The sequence below is a fragment of the Hemibagrus wyckioides genome, linkage group LG06, assembly GCF_019097595.1.
Source record: "Hemibagrus wyckioides isolate EC202008001 linkage group LG06, SWU_Hwy_1.0, whole genome shotgun sequence".
NCBI lineage: Eukaryota > Metazoa > Chordata > Actinopteri > Siluriformes > Bagridae > Hemibagrus > Hemibagrus wyckioides.
Window position 1 is genome coordinate 33,854,740 of NC_080715.1, and position 25,831 is coordinate 33,880,570.

The following is a 25,831-nucleotide window of genomic DNA, read 5'->3' on the forward strand; positions in this document are numbered from 1 at the left end:
ATTTTAATAACCACGTCCTCTTTGATATTTATTTTTGGTAGCTCATTTGTCTTCATGATGTTTCTTTAGGTTTGAAGTGAACCACAACTTTGATATTTTAATATGTAATGCTGCAGATTGAGCAATGCCATGTAATGCCATACAATCCCAAAGAATTCCACTTCATATCCAGGTTATAACACTACTCATGATGAATACTTTGGGATATTTTTAAATGATTTTCAGTTTGTTTTTCATCAGTGAACAACTCTTCAGTTCCAGTGAATCAATGGCACAAGCTTTTTTTATTGTGTTCAGGTAGAAGCAACTGCTAAATTCCTTACGTTCCCCAATAAACTGAACAGTCCTCCACTCGGTGACAAACATCATTATTTTTTAGAAGTGCCCTTTTGGCACCTAGAAGCCTGAAGTCTCACAGCTTAGTTCCAGCTAAACGTAAATAGTTTATTTGGGATAAGTTTGTTTAATTCCTGCTCAGCCAGCACAGTTTGCCAAAATTGTGAATTATTCGACGACCAGCACATGCTCATTGTTGAAGTATGCAGTTACTCCACCCTTTTGACTGAGATGATTGCCAGCAAAACAGCTGTCTTTTATTACACTAATGTTAAGATCGGCATACTGTATGCATTCGTACAGAGAGGTCTTGGGGGACTGTGAAGGAAAGATTACAGGCTTGGTTACTGTACTCACTGAAACTGATAAATGTGAGACTGAGCTTCAAGATGCATGTAAGAACATGAGATCCTGTCATCAGGGAGCCTGCAAGGCATCATGAAAACACCCATGGAGCGAGAAATACCGTGTTTCAACTGGCTTTTGTATCCTAGCAATATGACCATCAGCATCCACTGATCTGACGTGGTGATTGCTAAAAGGACGATGGTTTCAGCCGTGAAGTGTCCTGCCAGTTGGATCCATTGTATACTTTCAAAGTGGCATCAGTGGCATCACAGGATTCCGTATGGCTCTGATGAGGACTGGGGTCGCTGACAGGACAGGACAGTTGATTTGGTCCTTGGTAACCTATTTGTGCTGTTTGGTTGGTCTACTTTAATTTATTCCCTGCTGTCAGAAGCAAACGCCAAAGTGAACTCATCTGAATGAGGTAGCTGGTAAATCACCACATCTTCCTGTTCTTTGGTTGAACACTGTGAATGGGGCTCAGACTTGAAGCTACACTATATTGCCAAAAGTCTTGGGACATCTGCCTTTACATTCACATAAATTTAACATGGATTTGTCCTGCCCTTTGCAGCTATAACAGCTTCAACTCTTCTGGGAAGGCTTTCCACAAGGTTTAAGACTGTGTTTATGTGAATTTTTGACCATTCCTCTAGAAGCGCATCTATGATGTTGGATGAGAAGGCCTGGCTTGCAGTCTCTGCTCTAATTCATGGGGTTGAGGTCAGGACTCAGGCCAGTCAAGTTCCTCCACACCAAACTCACTCATCTATGTCTTTATGGACCTTGCATTGTGTACTTATGTGCAGTCATGTTGGAACAGGAAGGGGTCATCCCCAAACTGTTCCCACAAAGAGCATGAAATTGTCCAAAATGTCTTATGCTGAAGCATTAAGAGTTCCTTTCACTGGAACTAAGGGGCCAAGCCCAACCCATGAAAAACAACACCTGAACTCAATGATTTGGAGGGGTGTCCCAAAACCTTTGGCAACATAGTGTATCAGGAGTGCTTTAGAAGGACGTGAGCCATAGTCTAGTCAAGTCAAGAAGCTTTTATTGTCATTTCAACCATATATAGCTGATGCAGTACATAATGAAATGAGACGTTTCTTCAGGACTCTGGTGCTACATAATACAACATGACAGCTACAAAACAAGACAGAAAGTGAAAAGAGTGTGTTGCTACACTACAAAAAAAAAAGGGTTAGCAGGTTTAGACGTGTGATTAGATTGGGTCAGGACAAACTCAGAGATGGAGTCAAACTTGTTATATCATCATCACAAAGTAGGACTGGAGCCACCAGGTACTGGGGGAAGAGATGGGATACACACATTCTTACCCTGTTAGCACAGACAGCTCTGACAGTCGTAAGGGAAACAAAGCAACGTGCATTCTCCAGTCCCATAAACTGGGGATGTAGAACATATAGCGTGTAGCTTAGTGGCACTTTACCTGACAACCAGCCAAGGAAGCTATCCTTTGTCAAGAAGGTTATTTAAAACACAACCAGCACCATGTTTAAACATAGCTTATGTGGTGGTCATTTAATTCTTAAAACAAAATGATATCCAGTTTGTCTATGTTTTATCTATGTATGTATAATTTATTAGCAAATAAATTAATGCACAAATATGTGGAAATCCTTTCCCTTTTTGTTTCAGTCATCAAGAGGAGAGATGGTCAGATGATCACTTAGACAGAGATAAAAGACAAGCAGAATGGGACTTCAGTAAAGACAATTTCTTCTGTGATGTTCCAGGTAAAGATTCATGTCATTTGTAGTGTGAAGCACCTGGATATCTTCATTTCTGGTTCCAAGTGTTCCAAGACTTCCTACAAAGACACACACACACACGTATCACACAGTGTTTGCAGTAAATACAGTACAATAGACTTTTTTTTTCCTTGCTTGTGAACATGATAAGAAACATCATTATATCATCATAACATAAGCACAGTTAAAAGTGATCTGAGATAACCTCCTCTCATTCCTTTCTGCCTTAATTAGCGTGTTTGTTTACTACGAACATCTGTCATGGAACACTTCTTCTACATTATCTCTGAGCTTTTCAGAAGCCATCTGCAAGACTACTTGTGTACCTCAGCCACAAAAAAACAAATAAACCTCTGTCCTCTGCTAGCAGTAAAATGTGCTGGTTACTCAGAACATGTTCCAGCTTGGTAAGAAGGTTCCTGGGAAAATGTGTGTTTGTCTGTGGGAATTTATTGCAAATAATACATTATACATAGCTACATGACTTTTGGATTTCATGCTGGTTAATGAGCATGAGCCAGGTTCTCACCGCCAAGGCCCGGATTCAATTCCCAAGCTGGGAAAAATCCAGCCACTCAGCATTTGGTCCCAAGGCTGGATAAAACGGGAAGGCTTCTGGGGCCAAAACCTATGCCAAATCAACAGGGAGCAGCTGAAGGACAACATCACTATGTGATTTTTTTTTTAAAAATTTTTGGAGGGTCTCGGCATAAATGTACATGTATACATGCATGAAAAGATATCCAGGTGTTTCAGCAGGCTCCTGGTCAGTACCTGGGGTTTATAGAACGTTCCATATGTAGTAATTTTTTTCTAACTGGATCTTAACAGGTGACAGCTACTCGAGAATTGTGTTCACTTCTGCTGAAGGGAAGAACCTGTGGAATATAAACGCCATCAAATCCATGTGCAATTTCGACAATACCAGGGTATGTGTTTTAACTGTTGATGTTCCTTACTTTATATTGTAATATAGTAATATTACACTACACTGATCAGCTTTAACATTATGACCACCTATCTAATATTGTGTTGGTGCCAAAACAGCCCTGACCCGTTGAGGCATGGATTCTACTAGATCCCTGAAGGTGTGCTGTGAAATCTGGCACCAAGATGTTAATCAGCAGATCCTTTAAGTCCTGTAAGTTGTGATGTGGGACCTCCAAGGGCCACACCTCGCAACTTACAGGACTTAAAGGATACTTTTGATAGATACTGACCACTACAGACCGAGAACACCCCACAAGAGCTGCAGTTTTGGAGATGCTCTGATCCAGTGGTCTAGCCATCACGATTTGTCCCTTTTGGTCAAACTCGCTCAAATCCTTACGCTTGTCCATTTTTCCTGCTTCTATCACATCAACTTTGAGGATAAAATGTTCCTAATATATCCCACCCACTAACAGGTGCCATGATGAAGAGATCATCAGTCTTAACCACTTCACCTCTCACTGCTCATAATAATAATTATACCTGATTGATAGTTGTATTTTATAAAAGTCTGACCTTCTGACCAATTGTTGTTCGATCTTCTTGCTACAGTATCTGACTCCTTTTAGATTTCATACACAGCCTGTTAGAGATAAAATCTAGCTGTTTAAAAACATTTTTAGCTTTCATCTGTTTGATTTTTACTTTTGGAGTTTATTTTTTTATTGCATTTTCATTTTCCTGGAAGTTATTTGAAATATTTTTAAGCCTGTCTCTAAAACCTTTAGCTTCTTAGCAGTAATGGAACATTCGGATTAATTTTTCAAACATTTGGACATCATTTATTTCAGTTCTGTAATTAGTGGAAAAATGGCTTTGCAAGTCTGGCAGCTAAGTCTAGATTTTGTTTATAGCATAAATTATTTGCACCCTTGTTAAAATTTGTTTTTTACAAATACTTTTGTGGTTAATTAAGCTAAATCACACTCAAGAGTCATCGCAGTTCATTCACAGTGATGGAGGTGTAATCTTATGCAATTTTCACAAATAAATGTTTAATCCTTATTAAGTTCTTTTACGTTCTAGGTTGCAATGTTTAAAAAAACGTGGAAAAGTTCTTGGTTGGTGAAAATTTCTGATATCTGATATTATGCCCTGATTAATTAAACACATTAAAAATCATAATGTTTATCTTCCACTCAGGTTCGCTCCCATCCACAGTACTGGAGTTTGTGTCAGCGTGCCACATCCGCCTCCTGTTGTCCGAGCTGGACTCTTGGGAACTACATAGCTGTGCTCACCAACAAGTCGTCCTGCCAAAAGATAACAGAACGGGATGCATCTCTGACCTTAAAGATCCTGCGCTCCTGTGCCAAGTTCTATTACAATGGTACATTAGGACCAGAGTGTTGGGACGTAAATACACGCAGGAAAGACCTCAAGTGTGCCAGTGTCCCTAGAAAGTGCACCAAATACAATGCTGTATATCATATCCTACATTTCTTAGTGGACAAGGATTTCCTTAACCCGAAGAGTATTGAATTTCACCCACCTGATCTCAAGTACAGCATGTTGTTCTCTCCTACAGAGAAAGGTGAAAGTATGATGAACATTTATTTGGACAACTTCGAGAACTGGAACGCCACAGATGGAATCACAACCATCACGGGTATAGAGTTTGGCATCAAACACAATTTGTTCCAGGACTACCTTCTTACAGATACTATGTATCCCGCAATAGCAATTGTGATTGTACTAGTAGTTATGTGTATATACACAAAGTCTGTTTTTATCACCATCATGACCATGTTTGCCATCATCAGCTCCTTAATTATCTCCTACGTCCTTTATCGGGTCGTCTTCAATTTTGAGTTCTTCCCCTTTATGAATCTCACAGCGTTAATTATTCTTGTTGGAATCGGCGCAGACGATGCTTTTGTGTTATGCGACGTCTGGAACTACACAAAAATCGACAAGCCAAACTCCGAGCTCTCTGAAAACGTTAATGTCACACTCCAGCATGCAGCACTTTCCATGTTTGTCACCAGCTTCACTACAGCTGCTGCCTTCTATGCTAACTACGTCAGCAACATTACAGCCATCCGCTGCTTTGGTGTCTACGCCGGAACTGCTATCCTGGTCAATTACGTTCTGATGGTTACTTGGTTACCTGCTGTAGTGGTTCTTCATGAGCGATACCTGATGAACATCTTCATGTGCTTCAGGTCTCCACATCACACCACAAGCTTTTTGAAAAGCGTTTGTCAGAATGCCAACAAGTGCCTGTTTGCTCTCTCCGAGTGTTCGCGCATTTTCTTTGAAAAAGTACTGCCGTGCATCGTAATCAAACTGCGCTACCTGTGGCTCTTTTGGTTCCTGGTCATAACTGCGGTTGGAGCGTATATCGTCTGTGTAAGCCCTAAAATAAAACTTCCTTCCTTAGAGCTTTCGGAATTCCAAGTGTTCCGCTCCACACATCCTTTTGAACGGTACGATGCAGAATACAAAAAACTGTTCATGTTTGAACGTGTCCACCATGGAGAAGATCTCCACATGCCTATCACCATAATATGGGGCGTTATTCCAATAGACAGTGGTGATCCCATGAACCCTAAAAATAAAGGGAAACTGACACTTGATACAAGTTTTAACATCGCCAGCCCTGCCAGCCAGGTCTGGATTCTCAACTTCTGTCAGAAGCTCAGGAACCAAAGCTTCGTCTTCCAGTCTAATAAACAAGATTTCACCAGTTGCTTCATGGAGACTTTTAAGCAGTGGATGGAGAACCAAGACTGTGATGAGGCTAGGGTCTACCCATGCTGCAGTCAGTCCACATTCCCCTACAAACAGGATGTCTTTGAGTTGTGCATCAAGCGAGCTATTATGGAGCTGGATCGCAACACTGTCTATCATTTGGACAGTAAGACGCCGGGGCCGAGATTTGACATTAACGATACAATCCGTGCCATTGTGCTTGAATTTCATAGCACCTATCACTTCACCTTAGCATATGAAAAAATGCACCTGTTTTACCATGAGGTGGATTCCTGGATCCAGGAAGAGGTAAAGAACGCTCCAGATGGATTAAACTATGGTTGGTTTGTCAGCAACTTGGAATTCTATGACCTCCAGGATAGCCTGTCTGATGGAACTCTTGTTGCCATGGCACTGTCAGTGGCAGTCGCTTTCAGTGTTATGCTTCTAACTACCTGGAACATCATTATCAGCCTTTATGCCATTATCTCTATAACTGGGACCATTTTTGTAACCGTGGGATCATTGGTGCTCTTGGGATGGGAACTAAATATACTGGAGTCTGTTACCATCTCAGTGGCTGTAGGGCTTTCTGTGGACTTTGCAGTACATTATGGCGTAGCGTACCGTCTTGCTCCAGAACCCGACAGGGAAGGGAAGGTGGTTTTTTCACTGAGTAGAATGGGTTCTGCGATTGCCATGGCAGCTCTTACCACTTTTGTTGCTGGAGCAATGATGATGCCATCCACAGTACTGGCTTACACCCAGCTTGGCACATTTCTGATGCTAATCATGTGTATCAGTTGGGCATTTTCTACTTTCTTTTTTCAGTGCATGTGTCGTTGTATCGGTCCACAGGGCACTTGTGGACAGATTCCCATGCCTAATTTGTTTGCGAAGTGTCATGCTTTCAAAGCAGGTTCTTCTAACTCATCGTCTGCCTACTGTGAAGGAAAACCTTGCCAGACAAGCAAATACCAGTCAGATACCAGGGGACAAGTGGTGGAGTATGAACTCGAGCCATTGGCGACTAATGTTGGAAATGCAGAAAAAACAGAGGTCCAAAAAGAATGTAGTCCACTAACCAATGAAAGTACTCTTCAACATGCATCTTCTTGCTGTCAGTTGAAAAACAGCTGTGCAAAAGAACATTCTGAACCTAATGGCATGACAAGCACAGATCCTGTATATCTGCATAATTACTCTTACAGTACTGGTTGTACCTGTGGTCATTTTTTGTCCCAGCACACACTGAGCACACAGTGGCCCCTTCACCACACCTGTATGCAAGATAAAGAGTGTCCATGCCTAGCTTCACAGTTTACCTCAACAGGTAATCATGTAGCCAAAGATCAGAGCATCTACTCCACATTAACACGTAATACAATGCACACAACTACCAATCATGAGGTGAACAGTGTCCACTGCGTTCCTGCCCATTTCCACAAGTGTTCCCAGGCTCCATCTACAAGAACTAGCTCTCTTAAAAAGCATGGCTGCTACCTTCGGGGATGTAGCATGCACACATTGCACCATCAGTCCCCAGACCACCCACCTGGTGATTCAGGACCTGTTGAATCCCACTCAACCAGTCCATCCAAAGGTCCACCTGATGCTCTCATCGCTCGAGCTCACACTCAGCTTTCCACAGTTCAGTGCTGCATGTTACCTCAGACACCCAGAGACTGTATGACTGATGACGGAACAAATAAGTCAGGGGGCACATCATTAAACCACCTAAAAAACAAGGTGCAAGATTACAGTGATAAACATAAAATGGCTCCTTGCATGTTTGACAGAAGTGTCCACTGCAAACAGTGCCATAGAACAACGACTGAAGACTCGCCCAAAAGAGACAGTTACTTAAATGGCAGTATAAAAGTAAACTGCAAGCCAAAAACTGATGCAAATGTTCAAGTCCTTCCCTTTAACTCCCTCACTTTATCTGAAAGTTTATGCTGATGAAGAGGGTAAAACTTGAAGGCCATACAATGTGTTCCTCCGCAGTTCAGTGTGTCCACTTATGCAATTACTGTCTATTGTGTGTCCTGTAGAAATTTGTATTCTTGAATCATAATGTTTACATGGTTCTCACTGGCCCTTTGCTAACGATGTATGTCATTTGCTGGAGATCTTCTCATGCGCACATGACCTATATACTTTATTTCCTGATAATGTTACTAACTGGAGTCAAAATGTATAAAGTGTTTATAAGCAAGATGGATTATCGCATTATATAACTGATTAAGAAATGACCAAAATGATGAATGATGACATGATGGTTATTAAAAAGATCAAATCAATCTGCTTGTACTGGGATGTATATTATTTGATGTTTATGAACCAAGAGACTGGTGTTCTTGGTGACACCAGACAAATGTGTTGAAAGGATGTACCATGAGATGTTTTGTTTGTATGCAGTAGAGAAACCTTTATAAACTGCTGAATGTCACAGACCTCACCCTCACCTTTTGACTCATCCTGATCATGTAAACAGACCCATCCACTCCCCCTGACTCCTCCTGGTAAGGGTCCATCTTGGAGCAGCAGAAAATAAGATGTTCTTCACTGAGACTTCCTTCTTGAGTTGTCCTATACATAATCTGGAGGTAGAATGGAAAGATCACACTGGGACTGCTCTTATCTGGTCTCACACTGGTCTGACCTACCTTCCATTCTAATTAACACCGAAAGAGATCGCCTGATCTTGTAGGCCGTCTTCTTGGTTACATCCGACTCCTGAACCTCTACAAAAAGGTTACAAAGCATGTCAAAAGGTAGGGTACAAAACGGTTCATATATTGTGGTACACCATGAAGGCCATCATCAGTAAACTGAGGAAATGGGGAACAAGCTTGACATCACCAGGAACAGAAAGTCCTGATGAGAAGATCTTTTTGCAAACCTGATTGACCTCTTCCAAAGGCTGCATTGATGCTTGTTGCTCAAATATATTGTGTAAGTGTGTATATAGCACTGTTTTGATATTCATAATAGTTGCTGTGGTGCTTCTAGGTGGTTGGTATTGTGGCATAGGTGGTTGAAATCTGTTCATCCAGGTGGTTTTCCAAATCTGGGTAGATGGTTAATATGATAATCCATCTGATTCCTAGGTTGTGGCTTGCTTGTTTGCAGGCAACTAAGAAGTGGCCAAGGCATTATAGGTAGTGTTTGTATTTATTTGCTGTTCCTTGTGTTTACAAGGCTATTATGGTATTTCAAGTAGATGCTAAGGTGTTGCTTATTTAAGGGGTATAGCATGTCCACAGGTGGCAATCTGGTGGATATCTGCTCTTGCAAGCGGTTGCTAGTGTGTGGAGAGTGGTGGCTATGGCATTCCAGGTGGTTCTGCTATCCCAGAGAGCTGCTAGTCTGTTTTTATTCGAACGTTATGGTATTCCAGACAGTTGCTAACAAGTTGCTGTTTTGTTCCACATGGTTGCTGGTTTGTAGTGTGCTTTTAATTAACTTCACTGCATCCAAATCAACAGGAAATAGGGATCGTGGACCAGAACATTCCTCAATTTATTTCAATTGGCAAAAAAAATGGAATCCAAACAGTTGCTATGCATAACTGACAGGATGAATCAAAAGCACACCGTTCCCAATCAGACTGAATGTTCTGAAATTGGTTCTGTTTTTCATCTGGAAAATCAACAGAAAAATAGTAAGAATAACAAGTTTCCTGAGGGAAAATGTAAAGTAATTGGACTAAGCAAGTTCCTGATGTTGTCAACATTGCTAGGTGGATGCTAGTCAATTGCTGTGATATTCTTGACGGTTACTAAGGTGTAGCTAAGCAGTTGCTATCACATCTTGGTTGGTTACTAAGGGGTTACCAGGCACTTGCTGTGGTGTTCCAGTAGATTCCTTCAGTGTTACTAGGTTTGTGTTATTGGATTCCAGTTGATTGCTATGGTGGTTGCTATGGTTCTAGTTAGTTTTTCTATGCTATTCCAGGGTGTTTTAGGCAAGTTGTTGTTAGAATGTTGCCATGGTGGTCACTGAGGCATTTAGTTTGGGCTTTGGGGAGATTTTTTAGTCAGAGGGTTTTCATTAATAGGTTTTGGAGCATTTAGAAATCAGGTTTTTATTTATGAGTACTGATGGTTGACCTTGTGATGGTAGCAGAATTCAGAAGTCTACAGAAACATTCGGTCTACCAATTTAAAGAGAAATGCATTCAATTAGGTGATGTGTCATCTGATTTGCACTCGACTACTTTATACTAAATATATTTTTGGATCTCAAAAGTGAATCATAAACCAAAAATAAAACAAGCACTGACAAAGAAAATAAATATCATTATATATCAGCCTTCTTCTTTTTCCCAACGTTAATGAACATGCCATTTCATGCCAAGTTGCAAGTCAACATCGCATTTCAGTCATCCCACAAAACTTTGTGAAGATGAAAGGTACGAAAAGGTGACCAAATACAGACCAGAGTACAAGGCAATTTTATATAAACTATTCATACATAAAAACGGCAACACATTTCATGCAAAACTGAGCTGTGAGAATAATAATCTTCCTTAAAGCTAACTGCCCCGACTTCCCCTAGGGGCCAGGAGGGTGAATTACTACAACTGTTACAACTTGATGCTGTGATTGCTTATGAGACGGTCTGCAACTAAAAGTACCATGTTCTTAGTTTACAGCAGAAACAATTGGCCTAGGCTTTTCAATACTTTAAGAGGAGACTGTATTGGTGTAATGGTCAGGTGTGACATACTTTTGGCCATATAGTCGATTTTTATGGTAAGGTCATCTCCCAGGTTAATACTGAGATCTATAGCTTCTAAACCCAGATCTTAGATCTCAACTCTCACACAAGCTCTCTCTCAGACCTCAGTACAAATCACTGAAACAATGACACTATATGACCAAATGTGGTCTGTGGACACCTGACCAATGCCTTTTTTTTCCTTTTACTTATTAGGCTAAATTTCTAGGAAAAGCATGTATGTTTTTGTCAAAATGGCAAACTTCTTGTTTAGCATAATTGAGTGACATTATTAACACTTTGCCCCTTCTAGGAAATTATAATGGAAAAAAGCTTGATGCTGTGTTTCAAATTTGGTGATTATTAGACAAACTGTGTCTAATAAACAACAGTTCAAATGGACAAAAATCCTTCAAGATGAAGAAACATTTCAATATGGCAGAAATGAACCTCATGGTGAGCTTTGTATGACTCAAGGAGTCAGAGGAACATGGAATAAACCTTCTAGAAGCTTTTAAGTGTATATCTTTTGCTCGCCTATTCATTGTTTTAATCCATTGTTTTCACTCATTCTGCTTCAGCGTTGCAGTAATTCAGAATTAAATTTATGTAGCTGTAAATGTGGTTGGTGTTCCAGTTGCCCGTCCCATCCATCAGCACTACAGGGTTGATGTCAAGACTACAGGATATCAGGATGTACAGGGTGGTTTCTTCAGTTTTCCTGTACTATTCCCACAAGCCAGATAACCAGCTTCATTGTCTGGTATGTTTTGTTACTGATTGTATCCAAGAACTGGGTACTTTTTTTAAAAAAAAGAGAGAGAGAGACAATCAGACATGGCAAATGACCAAGAACACACAGGAGATATAAAAAGTCTACACACCCATGTTAAAGCTGTCAAAATCGCACCAGGATAAATCGTTTCAGATCATTTTTCCACCTTTAACCTGATAAAAAAAAAAATCAAATAAGTTCAGAACAAACCAGTGGCAGCTGGAAGATTTATGAATAAGTAAGGAAAGTGTATGTTATAGACAAATATACAATTATTACATACACTATATTGCCAAATGTTTTGGGACGTCTGCCTTTACATGCATATGAATGTATTATGAAGTTGTCCCACCCTTTGCAGCTATAACAGCTTCAACTCTTCTGGGAAGGCTTTCCACAATGTTTATGGGAATTTTTGACCATTCCTCTAGTAGAGCAATTGTGAGGTCAGGCACTCTACGAGAAGGTCTAGCTCGCACGGAAGGTCTCCGTTCTAATTCATCCCAAAGGTGTTCTATGGGTTTGAGGTCAGGACTCAGTCAGGCCACTCAAGTTACTCCACACCAAACTCACTCATCCATGTCTTTATGGACCTTGCTTTGGTCACTGGTGTGCAGTCATGTTGGAACAGGAAGTGGTCATCCCCAAACTGTTCCCAAAAAGAGCATGAAATTGTCCAAAATGTCTTAGTATGCTAAAGCATTAAGAGTTCCTTTCACTGGAACTAAGGTGCTGAGCACAACCCCTGAAAAACAACACCTGAATTCAATGATTTGGAGGGGTGTCCCAAAACTTTTGACAATAAAGTGTATATAACATGAACAACAGGTTCACAGTAATACACATTTCTGTAGCTCATTCATATGATCTAAGACTAATGATGAACACAGGATTTTGTGCATCAAGCTTCTTCCAGATGTTTGCTTGATTTGAAATACATGAATAAGTGTATAAGTGTTCCTGCACAAATCAAATGGCCAGTGAGTGTGTATATTCTACTTTCTTTTTTGTAATTTGGTTTGCTAAATGTTATATACAGTGAAACCTTGGCAAAGGAATTTAATCGGTTCTGGAGGCGAGTTCTTAAGGTAAAAATTTGTATTGTTATTGTGAAACAAATTTTTCCATAAGAAATAATGTAAATGCAGGTGATCTATTCCAGCCACCCAAAAATATTCTCAATACGAAGCTTATGTAAACTGTATGGCTGCTTACAAAGAACTGACCCAAGCCAAGCATTCCAGGTCAAGGGTCCTCACAGGAAGTCGTGCCACCAAGCTTGGGCTAAAAATAGAACAGGCCACCCACACAGGCCTAAATAATTAATTAATTGGTTGTTCATCAGGTTAACAAAGTCCGTTGTACATTGTATTGGACATTGGGTATTAGCCGTAACTCTATATTTAGCTTTAGTTTTGTTAGGATCTTTTTAAAAAAAATAAAATGTCATCAGAGTAATGCATTATATGCACTTCGTTCTATAGAAAATATAACACCATATTTCGTAAATAAGGAATTTATTCCAGAAGTGTCTAATAAGGTGTTTCCTCTTCAGCCATATAGTCTACAGTGGTGTGAAATGTAGAGCGTATTATAAAACAGACTCCAGGGTATTCCAGACATCCTGATGGTGCACAGACATTCCACATATTTGTGCTCACTGGGGCAGAAGACAGCAAGTGCTAAACAGCAGTGCTGAAATTTCTCGAGTAGGTGAAGCTGAGCAAACACATTTTTCAGGCTAGTGAAGAAATTAGTTTTGCTGGTTCAAAATATATATTTTAATACACACTTTACATGTTACAGAATTCAGCAGTAAGCTTTTAATAAAAAAGTTTTTAAAATCTGGCTCAATATTATTTCTATAGAGGTCAGTTATTAGAAGTTCAGTTAGTGCTATATGCTGTGGTGCTATGCTTTAGTGCTGGTGGAAAGATTTAGGTGTGGAAATAATGTCTGTTTCAGCTGAAGTCCACTGATACCCCTGAGACCCCACTGCTCCTGCTGTGACTGTGAGTATACGTTGTTTTAAAGAGGAAGTATTTGCTGATTTAAGTGTTCTGCTGATAAGAATTTTACAATCAAACCATGAGATCCTTCTTGTGGACTGAAAATGGCCTGAGGTGCTTCCTTTCCACTGCTCTCACTGATGGACAGAATGCTGTAGGAGATTTCTCCACTGAACTCCCACTTGCTCAAGCTACCTGTAGGTCTGCATGATGAATCATCTGGATCTAATGCACTGTCTAGAACCTAAAGTTTTAGCTTTTCCAGCTTGACGGTGTCTGAGATGGCCATTGGAGCACATCACAGAAAAATACCATAACAAATACCATACCAAAAGTATGTGGACAGCTGATCATTAAACCCCTTTGACGAAGTGTACACATACTTTGTGGTTCTTCCACAGGTTTTGAAGCACGTTCTTGTCTAGAATGTTTTTATATACTGTAACATTAAGAATTCCTCTTTACTAAAACCCTTGTACTCCTGTACACTCCTTTAAGACCAAGGATGGATGGAAGAATTTGACTGGCCTACACAGATCCATGACCTCCACCAGGTCTTCTTGTCCAACACCTTGAATAGATTGAATGCTTTTGTCATCCTCCAAAATCTAGTGTAAAACCTTCCCAGAAGAGTGGAAAGAGACTAAATCTATAATGAGATGTTTACCAAGATATTTGTGCCTAGGAACTTTTCTCCACTTGAGATCTTCAAGTGTTCTCTGTGGTCATAGAGTCAGAAAACTGTTATGAAATGTAGCTAGTGTTAGCTTCCTTGATTTATGCCATCACTTTGTTTAGTCACAATGAACATCAAAATGAACCTGGAGAAACCACAAAGAACTCACAGCTCCCTGAAGAACAAGACATGGCTTTGCTGTTGAACTTTCAATCCTGTCAAAACTGTAAATCTGTAAGTTGTAGAGATATTAAAAGTGTCTTAATTGTCAATCACCTCACCAACCATGTTCATTTATTTTCATCAAATAACAAAAAACGCATTTATCATTACGTTAAAATCCACAGAAAATAATTTGTTGATGGTTTGCATCCTATCCTGTTCACTAACATGGGAATGGGCGGGGTTAAAAATCTTACTGCAGTCAGCCTCTAGGGGGCCTCAGAGACATTTGGCTTCACCACTGAGTCCTGCTTACACTGTCCAGCCAGATCTAGTCATTAGTTTGTGCTACAGGCAGGGGAAAGTGGATCAGAGCACTTAGAACAGTCCTGAATAGGTGAATGTACGTGTATGACTATTTTGTTTGGTTAAAGTTTCATAAATAATAAAATAAGTTCTCTTTCATAAAAAGAGGAATCTCTAGAAAAAACATTCCTCTGAGCCAAGCTGAACAAACTGCTCATTAGTGTCCTTTAAAATGCCCCTTCACGTGTAACTCACATGGCTTGACAGGATTATATAATAAAGTACAAGAACAAGATGAGGAAATGTTTCCCAGACTCCACCGTTGTGGGCGCCAAGCTAAATGTTTTTACCAAACGTTCATGAACAGATCAACAGACTGGATATGAAGAACTGAATAACCAAGAAGAAGAAGCTTCATTTGCTCTGTTCCTTTTGTCTATACTGACCTGTCGTCTTTATGATCCAGCGGTACAATCATGATATCTTAGTAGATGTTGATGTTAAATAAAGAGGCGGCCAATGGATATGGACTTGAAAAGCTGATGTAGACCAGACAGAGTGGCTCTCGATGTCTAACCTGGGTCACCACCCATGCTATGTGGAAAAAAGCATTACTGTTGATAGATCAGCTTAGCTCTCCACCCTACAAACAAAAAATAATTCTACACTCCAGAAGATCAGGGAACAAAACAATACAAAGCTTCTTTAATTTTGCTAGTTTTCTGCTCCAAACCATGGACAAAACCATGACAAGTATTGTCATGGTTTAGCTATGTGGCTAGGTTATAGGAAATGATGATTAATGTTCCAAAGAAAGTCAGGAAAAGAATTTAAACGACTTCATTTACGCTTTTGTTTGAGTTAGGGCTGTATAGTTTAGTTTAGATAGCTCATTACTCACTGAATCCTGGATCTTACATTAAAGAAACATGTCTCAGTTCTGATAAATCTCAGTGGAAAACATGTGTAGTCTTTGGTCCATGTCGTCATTGCCGCCTCTGGTGTTGTGACGACACACACACACACACACGATAAGGCTGACAGTACATCTTATTTTTCCTGTAAGAAGGTGAAACCTTGGCAGATGTTGGGTGGAATCTAAGGATTCACCATATCATTATTACAGGGGCTCTTAAATACTGAATAATGGATTCTTTCAGTGTCAAAAATATGTTGGACAATTGTATCCAAAAGTCTTTTCCGTGCACCTTAACTGCTTTTTGTATTAATGATAACATGTCCCATCATGGTTCCTGACCTGAATTAAGTGGATTGTCTCGGTGCTGCTGTGTCCATCCCTCTGAGGGACTCTTCCAAGCACTTCTTGTTGGGCTTGTCTCACAACGTTAGTCAGTTTTGGCAATAAAGCAGAAGAAGGTTCCACATTATATGAATACCTGCTTTTGTAAGATCTGGCATCCTCAGCAGACATCACAGAATGAGATCTAGAACACTTTGTCTGTGTGTTACGGACTTTCTTTCTTTAATTTAGGAAGACTTCCGTCTTTGCGAAGAACTTCTCGACCATCACCAAGACATCTTCATAGCCCTTACATCTTGGAAAGATGATATAGATCTATGAATGTTCCACCTGGTGCATGAATTCTCATTTAAGTAGTTTTAGGTGGTCACACATATTGGTTGTGTCTCACTCAGGTCCCTAGTTCCCTAGGTGGTGAATCATGGGAGATATGGGAGAAGATTCTCATGTCGTTTGACACCATTATCCAAACATCACCATTTCCATTCTCTTGGTCTTATAGATATTAGAAATCTGAGACAGTTCAGTTTTGTTGGCAGCTTCATCTGCGAGTGCTGATATTATCAGAATGTTCAATATCAGTTTCTGTACCATGGTTTCATTCTTAATAAGGTTCCCGTTGCTGTGAGGAAGCCCTGTTGATTCAACGATGCACTACAGTTTTCGAGGAATAGCATGAATCAGTAAACAAAGTTTAGCTAGTTGTTCTTTACCGAATCTTTAAGATTCTATGAGTACCTGCAGTCCTTCCTTCTGGGCTGATGCTAAGGAATCCATTCAATCACTAGGAGTTAGATTAGCTTCTGCTGTGACAGAACATCTACCTTACATTCTCTATTTTCCACATGTCGTAGCCACCAGTAATCAGAACCATATGTGGATTCTGTAGAGAAGTAGCTTGAATGCGTTCATCCTTTCCTAGTGACTCAACAAGTTCAGAGCAGTTGGGCTCATTAATAAAAGTTTCACTCGAATACAGGAATGTAGAGAGTTTGGAATGTGCGGCTTTCTCATTTTGTCTGTCATGAAGCTGTGATGCTTACCCCTGTGTTTGAGGGTCATGTACTGCCTGGGGACACCAAATCTCTGAAAGATCACCATTTAAAAAGTTTGAATTGCCAGGAAAAACTGATTGTATGGCATGTTTGCAAGACCCCAACCACATGTAATGGAGTCCAGCTGCACAGGGTGATATTCCAAGGGTTTGTATTGATCTCACCAGTCTAACCTCAACACAGCAGTCGTGTAGCCCATTTGTTTAAACCTCTTTAACTCTCTGTGGCTGTGGCGTATTTTACATGGCCAGAATGTGGCCCAGTGTTATCTCAGAGAGATCTTTTGCCCCAGTTGGCAGCTGATTTAGCTGGGCTTTCTTTAAATTAGTGGCCTGTAGATGCTCAAAGATATATCACTTATCCACTGTAAATGAACTGCTAATTGTATTCAGGTGTTAGGACACAGTAGGGTTCTTTTCTAGATGTTCTGGTGAGCTATCTGGTAGTACACTGGTTCTCCAGGACTCTTCACTGGCTAGTTACTGAGCCACATTTAACATAGACATAATTGGGTTTCCTGGTATTGAAATTGAGATAATTTAATTCAATTCAAGAAAAAACAATGGACATTGTCTCAAAGCAGCTTTACAGAAGTACAGAAACATAGACAAAATGATAAAGTTTAAAGTAATTATTTATCTCTAACATTTATCACTAATGAGAAGCCTGAGGTGACGGTGGTGAGGAAAAAGTCCCTGATGATGATGATCTGAAGAAGAAATCTTGAGAGGAACCAGGCTCAGAAGGGAACCTCATTCTCATTTGGGTGATACTGGACAGTAATTATGCTGGTAATGTCCTTTCTACAACAGTTTATAGTCAAGCAGAATTGTGCAACCAAGAGCTCCTGAGGAACTAACAGGTCAGCGTAGTTTCTTTATTGACTAATTTCAAATAATATTTAAAAAAACCTAGCAATAATTCCAAAATGATGCAATCAAGAGTCACAAAGATATCTCAGGTCAGTAAAGGTTAAAAGTTCAGGCTTGAACCAGAATAACAGTTTGAACCAGAATTTGCAGTCTTCCTCATCTTCCCAGTTCAAAAAAGTAGAAGTAAACCACTTACTAATAGAGGTCATGGAGAAGGCACGAGGGAGTTCGTTAACCCAAAAAAACACTCAGAAGAACAAGGTTATGGGCCTGTGCCTCTGGTAGATGTTTCATGTATCTTCAATGTAGGTAACGTGTATAAGAAGGAAATTCTTCAGTGTCTGAGTTCTGTTCAGAACTCTGACACAAGATCTTCTCTTCGGTGAAGGTGCAGATCTAGATGGTTAATGGCCATAGAGTAAAGTTGGATTTTTGGATGTTGTTGAAGATTTAATTGAAGATTTGAAAGAACATTTAGGAGATTGATGAGAATTTTTTTTATTTACGGCTGTGCTTTAAACAAATTAAAACATGGAACCTATTGATTAAAGCCAACCATGTTTCAAATGATCAAAAATAATGGAACACACGAGTGTTTATTGTTCACTGGATGTACTTTTGTTCAGTCTTCGATGAGTCCTGGCTTTCACCTCTGAAGACTGAATTAGTTGTTAACCTATATGAAGACCAGAGAGCTGTCTCAAACCGTTTAGTTGGGAAAAGAGGGAGAATCAATCAGAGGTATTGCACAAGCACTGGGCATGTACGATACAACAATATGGAATGGTCTGAAGAAGAAAGAAACCACAACCAGACATGGAACACATCAGCCAGAGAAAACAACAGTGTGGTGAAGGAAACATTGTGCACGCTGTGAAGAAAACCACAAAAACAAGAGTCAATGACTTGACCACAGGCAGGGGTCAAGAAATCAGAAGTGAAGAAGAAGAAATATCGAGGACATACCATGAAATTCAAACCTCTTATCAGCAGAAGAACAGACTGGAGTTCAGGAAGAAGTTCAGAGATGACCTACAAAACTTCCTGAACCAAGAAGAACCTCTACCAATGAGAAGAAAAGGAGGAAAAAAAGGATCTGCTCATGATATAAAAACAGAGAAACATGGTGTCACAGCTCCTTCTGAAACGTTGCTGATGGAGCTCATGATGGTGGCAGCGGCATGAATTCAGATCTCTTCAGAAACATGCTGTATTCTCATCCATCGCTACAACCATCCATCAGGTTGGCCTTGTGCTCCAGCCAGAGGATTCTGGATAGATGATACCTTCTCATGAGGGTGGGTTCAGGATGCAGAGGAGCATGCAGTGTTGTCCTCACTTTCCCTAACACTCACTGGGTCTCATTCTGCTCCAGCCTAACCCTACATACTCGCCATCACTTCTATTACGAATTCTGTCAAGTTGTCTAAACACTAGAAAGAAGGAGGGGTGAGGAATACATGTTTGCTTCAATATAATACCTCCTAATAGTTTGCGCCAGTGGTGGAGAGAATTATCCCAGACAATCCCTCAAGAACTGTAGAGGATTTTCATCTCATCACAACAGAAGCCTCACTAAATAAGCAAAAGACCAGAAGATTTATGCTTCAGACATCTACTGGCATGAGACTGGGAGATTTTAGTGGAAAGCCTTCCAAGAAGAGAGGCAGCAAAGAAAGGAGGATTAATCTGTTTATGTCCATGGTTTAGGAATAGATTTAAGTGTGCACATAACTTTAACCACAGGTTTTATTCCACTAGAAGATGGTATGTGTAAATCTGATGTGGATTGATGTCCTGGAAGTACCCTCACTGGTCCACACAGTCAGATCTTCAGGGGCGGAGAGTCGTGATGCGTCTGTTACAAGTTCTCCACGCTCATGTTTCCTGTGTCTATTTCTGTAATCCCATCACCCTATATAATATCTCAGGACTTCAACTTGCTGGAACGAATAGCGAAATAAATCTTCAGGGATATTCTGTAGCCTGCCTCGTGCAGTGTACCGCCTGCAGCTGTTGCACGAGGAGAAGTGCGCGACGGCGTGGGAGCAGCGCCAAGAAAACCCTCCACTTCCTCCCAGTTTCTCAAACCCTACAGCAGCGCGAGAGCCAGCGCGAGAGCCACCGTGAGCAGCAAGACATAACGGCTGGTGAACAGCTTAGTACGGCATAAAGAAGATTAAAAAAAAAAAAACCTCCGTTAACTGACCGACAGCAGTGCTGTTAGACAAGGATGAAGCCTTTTCTAGGAGTGGTCATGGCGCTCGCGCTGCTCCGAGTACACGCGAGCAAGCCCGATCACGGCAACTGCGTGGATGAGTACTGCGTTACTGTCCATACCGAACCTGTGGGTTTTAATTCAGCACAAAAGTCCTGCGAAGCTAAAGGAGGTCATTTAATGACCGTACGAACAATGGTCGCAAGCAGCGTCATTTCAGATGTGTTAACTGGACACACTGGAAACTTTTGGATTGGTTTAAGGCACATGAATGACTTCTGCTCAGGATCTACTCATGCACTGAAAGGGTACACATGGATAACCGGAGATGAAGCGACCAATTTCACAAACTGGAAAAATCATGAAGGCATCTGCTCTCAGAGATGCGTGTCACTGTCTAAAGATGACCCCGAATGGACAGAAAGACTCTGTGATCACATAGCTGATGGATATTTATGCGAGTACGAAAACACTGATAGTAAGTGCAGACCACTTGAATCTGATTCTCCAGTTTTGTATGAAACTCCTTTCGGATTTGCCCGAACGGATCTGCGAGAAGTTCCTGCTGCCAGCAACGCGACACAACAACATCTTGGAACGAAATTCATCTGTTTCGAGGGTCAGTGGATTAAAGCGCCGTGGAATTGTGAAGTTTATAAGGGAGGTTGCGAGCATGACTGTAAAAATTGGAACGATGTGTTTATTTGCACCTGCCTTCCAGGTTACAAGCTGGAAAGTAACGCCGTCCGGTGCAGCGTGGCCCTGAGTGACCCGTGTCTGAGAGCGGATTGTTCTCAAGAGTGTGTAGTGATGGGAGACAGTTACGCGTGTCAGTGTCGTAGTGGATATGAACTCGGCCAGGATGGAAAGACCTGCATTGATATCGATAACTGTGAGAATAAAAATCTGTGTCCAGATGAAAATTCCTACTGCGTGGACACGCAAGGGGGCTTCGAGTGTCACTGTAAGAACGGCTTCAGCGTGGATAAGGATAAGAACAGGTGTGAAGATGAGGACGAGTGTTTTTCTGGACCTTGTGAGCACACGTGTAATAACACTATCGGTAGTTATTTCTGTGAATGCTCCAAAGGATACAGAGTGTCTCCAGAAAACCGACATATGTGTACACTGTACTGTCCACACTGGGAATGTCCAGTTGTGTCCTGTGACCTTAACAATCCTTTTCAGTGCGAGTGTCCGGATGGCTTCATTCTAGAAGAACAGCCCGGAGGTTTTGTTTGCGTCGATATAGACGAGTGTGAGGCGTCAATTTGTGACCACAACTGCACAAATACTCCTGGAGGATACAACTGTTCATGTATGGAAGGATTCGATCTCATCAAAAGTACCAACTGCGTCCGAAAAAAGAGATTCAGCACGACCACGTCTGTTAGCGTGGTTACGACACCTACCAGCAGGTCTCCTCCGACCGAGAGAGCTTCGTCCATCTCGGCTGGAGTTATAATTGCCATAATCGCATGCGTCGTCCTGCTCATTCTGCTGATTCTTTGTGTCCATCACCATAAGAACCGCTGCGGGAAAATTACCACAGACAAAAGCCACGGCAAAGACGTACATGCTTTACAGCAAGTCGCTACGGAAAAATATGTCAAAAAATCGTCGATCCCAAACATTTAAAAAATAAAATATAGAAATATAAGCTTTTTTTTATGTTTGTTTTTTCAGTATGAAGAAGGAATGTTTTCCTTTTGTAGAAATGAAGAACTATTTATTCTAATGAAACTATGCAGATGTGACCTTTCATGCAGATGTGACCTTTCATGAAAGCATTGATATTTTTATATGCTTATACTTTATGCACAAGTACCAAAGGAAGTTTTGTATACTATTCATATCACTTATAGTTTTTTTTTTTTAAAGAAATACGCATTGAAAATGTAATAAATGTTTATTTTGTGTCTATTCTTTAGGAATGGTTCTTTCTTATATCTTGTGGGAGATTATTATTATTATTATTATTATTATTATTATTATTATTATTAAGACATACATTAACAGGTGCAATTATAAATAAAAGTAGATGCACATGATGATGCCTGAGCTCTTTAACTTTTTTTTTTCCCACCACATGGAGACTTGGTTCTGCCGCTGGAATGGAAATGGATTTATGGGATGTTTTAAACAATTCACTGATGTTCTGGTCAGTTTTGAGTCTGATATAAAATGAGGATTCTGTGTTCTTCCCCTCTCTGTTGGAGAACCTTACACAGAATTTTCCTGGTTGAAGATGAAATTTGAGCTGCTTTTTAGATGAAAAGCATCTCAGAGAGTAGAAGAAGATACAAACATTTCTTTGGAAAAAAAATGTTTTTTTGGAACTTTTCTATAAATATATCAGCCCTTAGTAGGCTAAAAACAGAAATCCTTCTGAAACACGACAAATTCTTAAAGTCCTGAGTGCCTATTTCATCATATTAACCTCCACTGTGGAGTGAGACATGCTGTAAAGATGTGTGATTAATGAATTAAATAAAAGACAAACATCTGCGAGACGCACAAGCTGAGAAACTGAGTTTGTCTTTTTCATGCGCGCACACACACACACACACACACACACACACACACACTCACTCGTAATTCACTTAAGCTCAGTTTAACTCCTGTTGCTCTGAAACAATAAGGCATTATACACTATACATGACACACACACACACACACACACACACACATTCCTGGCGTGGAATTCCCTATAAAACTTTATGGAAATTGGATGCTGACTGAAAGAAATGATAAGGTCATTGTAACGGTCAAGAGATTTCATGCTTGTGTTTATTATGTGTTATATTAATAGAATTTTTTTCTTATCTAGATTAGATTAGCTTTGAATCCTTGTATATATCTATTTTATCAACATATAACACAATTTAGATATTTCAGATATGAATAAATAATAAAAATGTGATTAGATCGATACCTAATTTTTATTTATTTAGTTTACTTACTTATTCATTCATTTATTTATTTACTTAATTAATTACTTATTTATTTATATATTGCATTTTATTACAGAAAGATTTCATTATGTTCATCTGATTGCAGTGAAAACCCTAGTAGGAAAGATTTATTTTTTTAATTTTAAAAAGTAAAGCATTTCATGAACACGATGAATAGCTCACGTTATTATTATTTTTAATATCATTTCAGTTTTATTTCTTTTTATAATCTTGCCAGAATCCTCCAGGAGACGGATTTAGACTTAGAGTCAGATTTAGACCTGATAAACTGAGACTGAATAAATGTTCAGATCAAGATCAGATGTTTTTAGCTTTTTTATTGTGTGCGCTTTTTTCATTTGATCTGCCTCGGTTTCTTCTGACTACAACTGATTCCCGGGCTTTTTTTTTTTTTTATATAAATATGTTGCTTAAGTAAAGTTATTCTTGGTTGTTTTGTGCAGAAGAATTTTTCCTTGGATGCCTTCCTTTGAGGTTGATGTTATGCAATTTCCTTTTGATGGTTCGATCTGGCACAGATTCCCATTAATAATCCTCGAGCTGAGCCTGAAGCAGTTACACATCTGTTTCTCGGAGCGAGATTGCACAACGTCTGTCACTGTGACATCATTTTACAGGACGGTTTCTGTGCCTCTGATTAATGGCTCTGTGACTCGGCTTTTCAGTGATCACAGATTTTCTATCTGACTGTTGGGGTGGTCATTTTTTGCTGCTTCTTCTTTAGAACCTGAATTTTCAGTACAGAGACTCAGACTGGAAAAATAATGTGATTATTACAATGTGATACGACCCTGAATCATTTGACATTTCTGGGTTATTGCACAGATGTCTGCTTCCTTCTGATGACCACAAGATGACAATGGGTTCATCAGTGGCTTTTTTTTTTAAACTGTTGTAATAAATATTAAAGTTATACACTCTTCAAGAGGAAATGAATCAGAGTCTCGTCCGTAACACTGCAGGAAACGATGTCTTTACAAGTTAAAATATCCTGAATCTAATTATTTAATATTATAAGAAGGCAATAAAGCAAATTAAATGTATTTCTAGACACAGTCGACTATTTTTGAACTTTATTGTTGCTTGTTTTATTAAAAAATTATTAACTAATTGTGTTTCTGTAGAAATGAAAGAAAATAAGCAAATTACAGAATTCATAATATAATATATAAATAAAATAAAATAATATTTAGAATTATTAATAAGGATTTATAATAATGTTATAATATGTAGAAGTATTACAAATAATCGATAACAATATATAATGATCTTTAGAATTATTAATAAGAATTTATAATAATATAATATTTAGAATTATTAATATGAATTTATAATAATATTCTAATATTTTAAATTATTAATAAAAATGTATAAGAAAATATAATAATATTTAGAATTATTAATAAGGATTTATACTAATATTATAATATTTAGAAGTATTAATAAGAATTTATAATAATGTAAAATATTTATAATTATTAATATGAATTTATAATAATATAATATTTGGAATTATTAAAAATGATTTATAATTATATAATAATATTTAGAATTATTAATAAGAATATATAGTATTGTAAAATATTTAGAATTACAAATAAGAATTCATTATAATTTAATATAAAATTATTAAAAAGAATTTGTAATAATGCAAAAACATTTAGAATTATTAATAAGAATTTAGAATATAAGAATAAGCATATTTAAGATCACTTGCTAAGTTGTACTTTTTTTTTTAACGTTTTACATTTTACAGTAGTTTGTTGACAGCTTGAGGACATTTTTGAGTCTTTTAAGTCAGTGGTGTCTTCCTTTTCACTGTCACCTCTGGTTTAGTCATTACGAATAAATTCTGATTTCTCTAAAGCCGATTTCTGACTAGAACAATAGACATAAAATTCAACTGAATCTTTTAGCGTACTCCTCATGGGATTTTAACCGATCCCAATCGATCAAAGATCCAAGCAAGATCAGAGATTTTGATTACTACCAATAAAAACTCAGAAATCTTACCAAAGCCACGGGATTGAAATGAAAAGCCGCGTTTCTGGACCACAGAAGAACATTAGAACTACACTGGTTTGAATCTCGGCATCATCAAGTTCATCATAATCGACATTTTAAGAAAAAGAGAATAAACCTTCAGCATTGACCGCAAGCAACAAGCCACAAGAAGACGAGAAACAGGAAGAGAAACCTTTAACTAAAATGTGGAAATGGAATATAAATAGATTTTGTATATTTTTATAGACGTGGCCTTTAAACACGTGACTCTTAAATCTGTCCTCTGTTATTGAGCACAAGGAAGTACGTTTAAGGAATTTTACTGTATAATTCACAATTACAGTGACAATAATGATAATAATGATAATAATAATAATAATAATAATAATAATAGTGTCCTATTAAACATGAGGACACTGTATTGGCAAAACACCCCTCCAGATCATTGAGTTCAGATGTTGTTTTTCAGGGGTTGGGGTCAGCCCCTTAGTTCCAGTGAAAGGAACTCTTAATGCTTCAGCTTCATTCCAAGACATTTTGGACAATTTCATGCTCTTTGTGGGAACAGTTTGGGGATGACCCCTTCATGACTGCACACCAGTACACAAAGTCCTAACCTCAACCCCGTAGAACACCCTTGGGATGAATTG

General features: G+C 39.1%; 2 protein-coding genes and 1 long non-coding RNA gene across 4 annotated transcripts in view; 2 read left to right on the top strand and 1 right to left on the bottom strand.

The window, feature by feature from the left end:
- disp1 (dispatched homolog 1 (Drosophila)) overlaps window positions 1-8,447 on the top strand; it is a 31,594-nt gene extending 23,147 nt beyond the window's left edge. Inside the window, exons 6-8 of one of the 2 annotated variants that reach the window (XM_058392399.1) lie at window positions 2,347-2,444; window positions 3,291-3,388; window positions 4,593-8,447. In XM_058392399.1, the coding sequence (XP_058248382.1) occupies window positions 2,347-2,444; window positions 3,291-3,388; window positions 4,593-8,105 (3,709 nt within the window). In that variant the 3' untranslated portion in view covers window positions 8,106-8,447. The remainder of the gene's footprint in view (window positions 1-2,346; window positions 2,445-3,290; window positions 3,389-4,592) is intronic. The other variant, XM_058392398.1, reaches the window with a different exon arrangement.
- Window positions 8,448-9,916: 1,469 nt separating this feature from the next.
- LOC131355230 (uncharacterized) lies at window positions 9,917-25,472 on the bottom strand. The gene is made up of 3 exons (XR_009204841.1): window positions 25,191-25,472; window positions 11,753-11,816; window positions 9,917-11,668 (listed from the first exon to the last, which is right to left on the bottom strand). It is a non-coding gene; the product is annotated as an uncharacterized LOC131355230 (long non-coding RNA).
- Window positions 19,808-22,716, top strand: thbd (thrombomodulin). Its single transcript, XM_058393532.1, has one exon. The coding sequence runs from the start codon at window positions 20,218-20,220 to the stop codon at window positions 21,838-21,840; it is 1,623 nt and encodes a 540-aa protein (XP_058249515.1). The 5' UTR covers window positions 19,808-20,217; the 3' UTR covers window positions 21,841-22,716.
- Window positions 25,473-25,831: the final 359 nt, after the last annotated feature.

What these genes read in the sequence shown, in the direction of transcription:
- thbd (XM_058393532.1), top strand. Translation starts at nt 20,218, where the DNA reads ATGAAGCCTTTTCTAGGAGTGGTCATGGCGCTCGCGCTGCTCCGAGTA.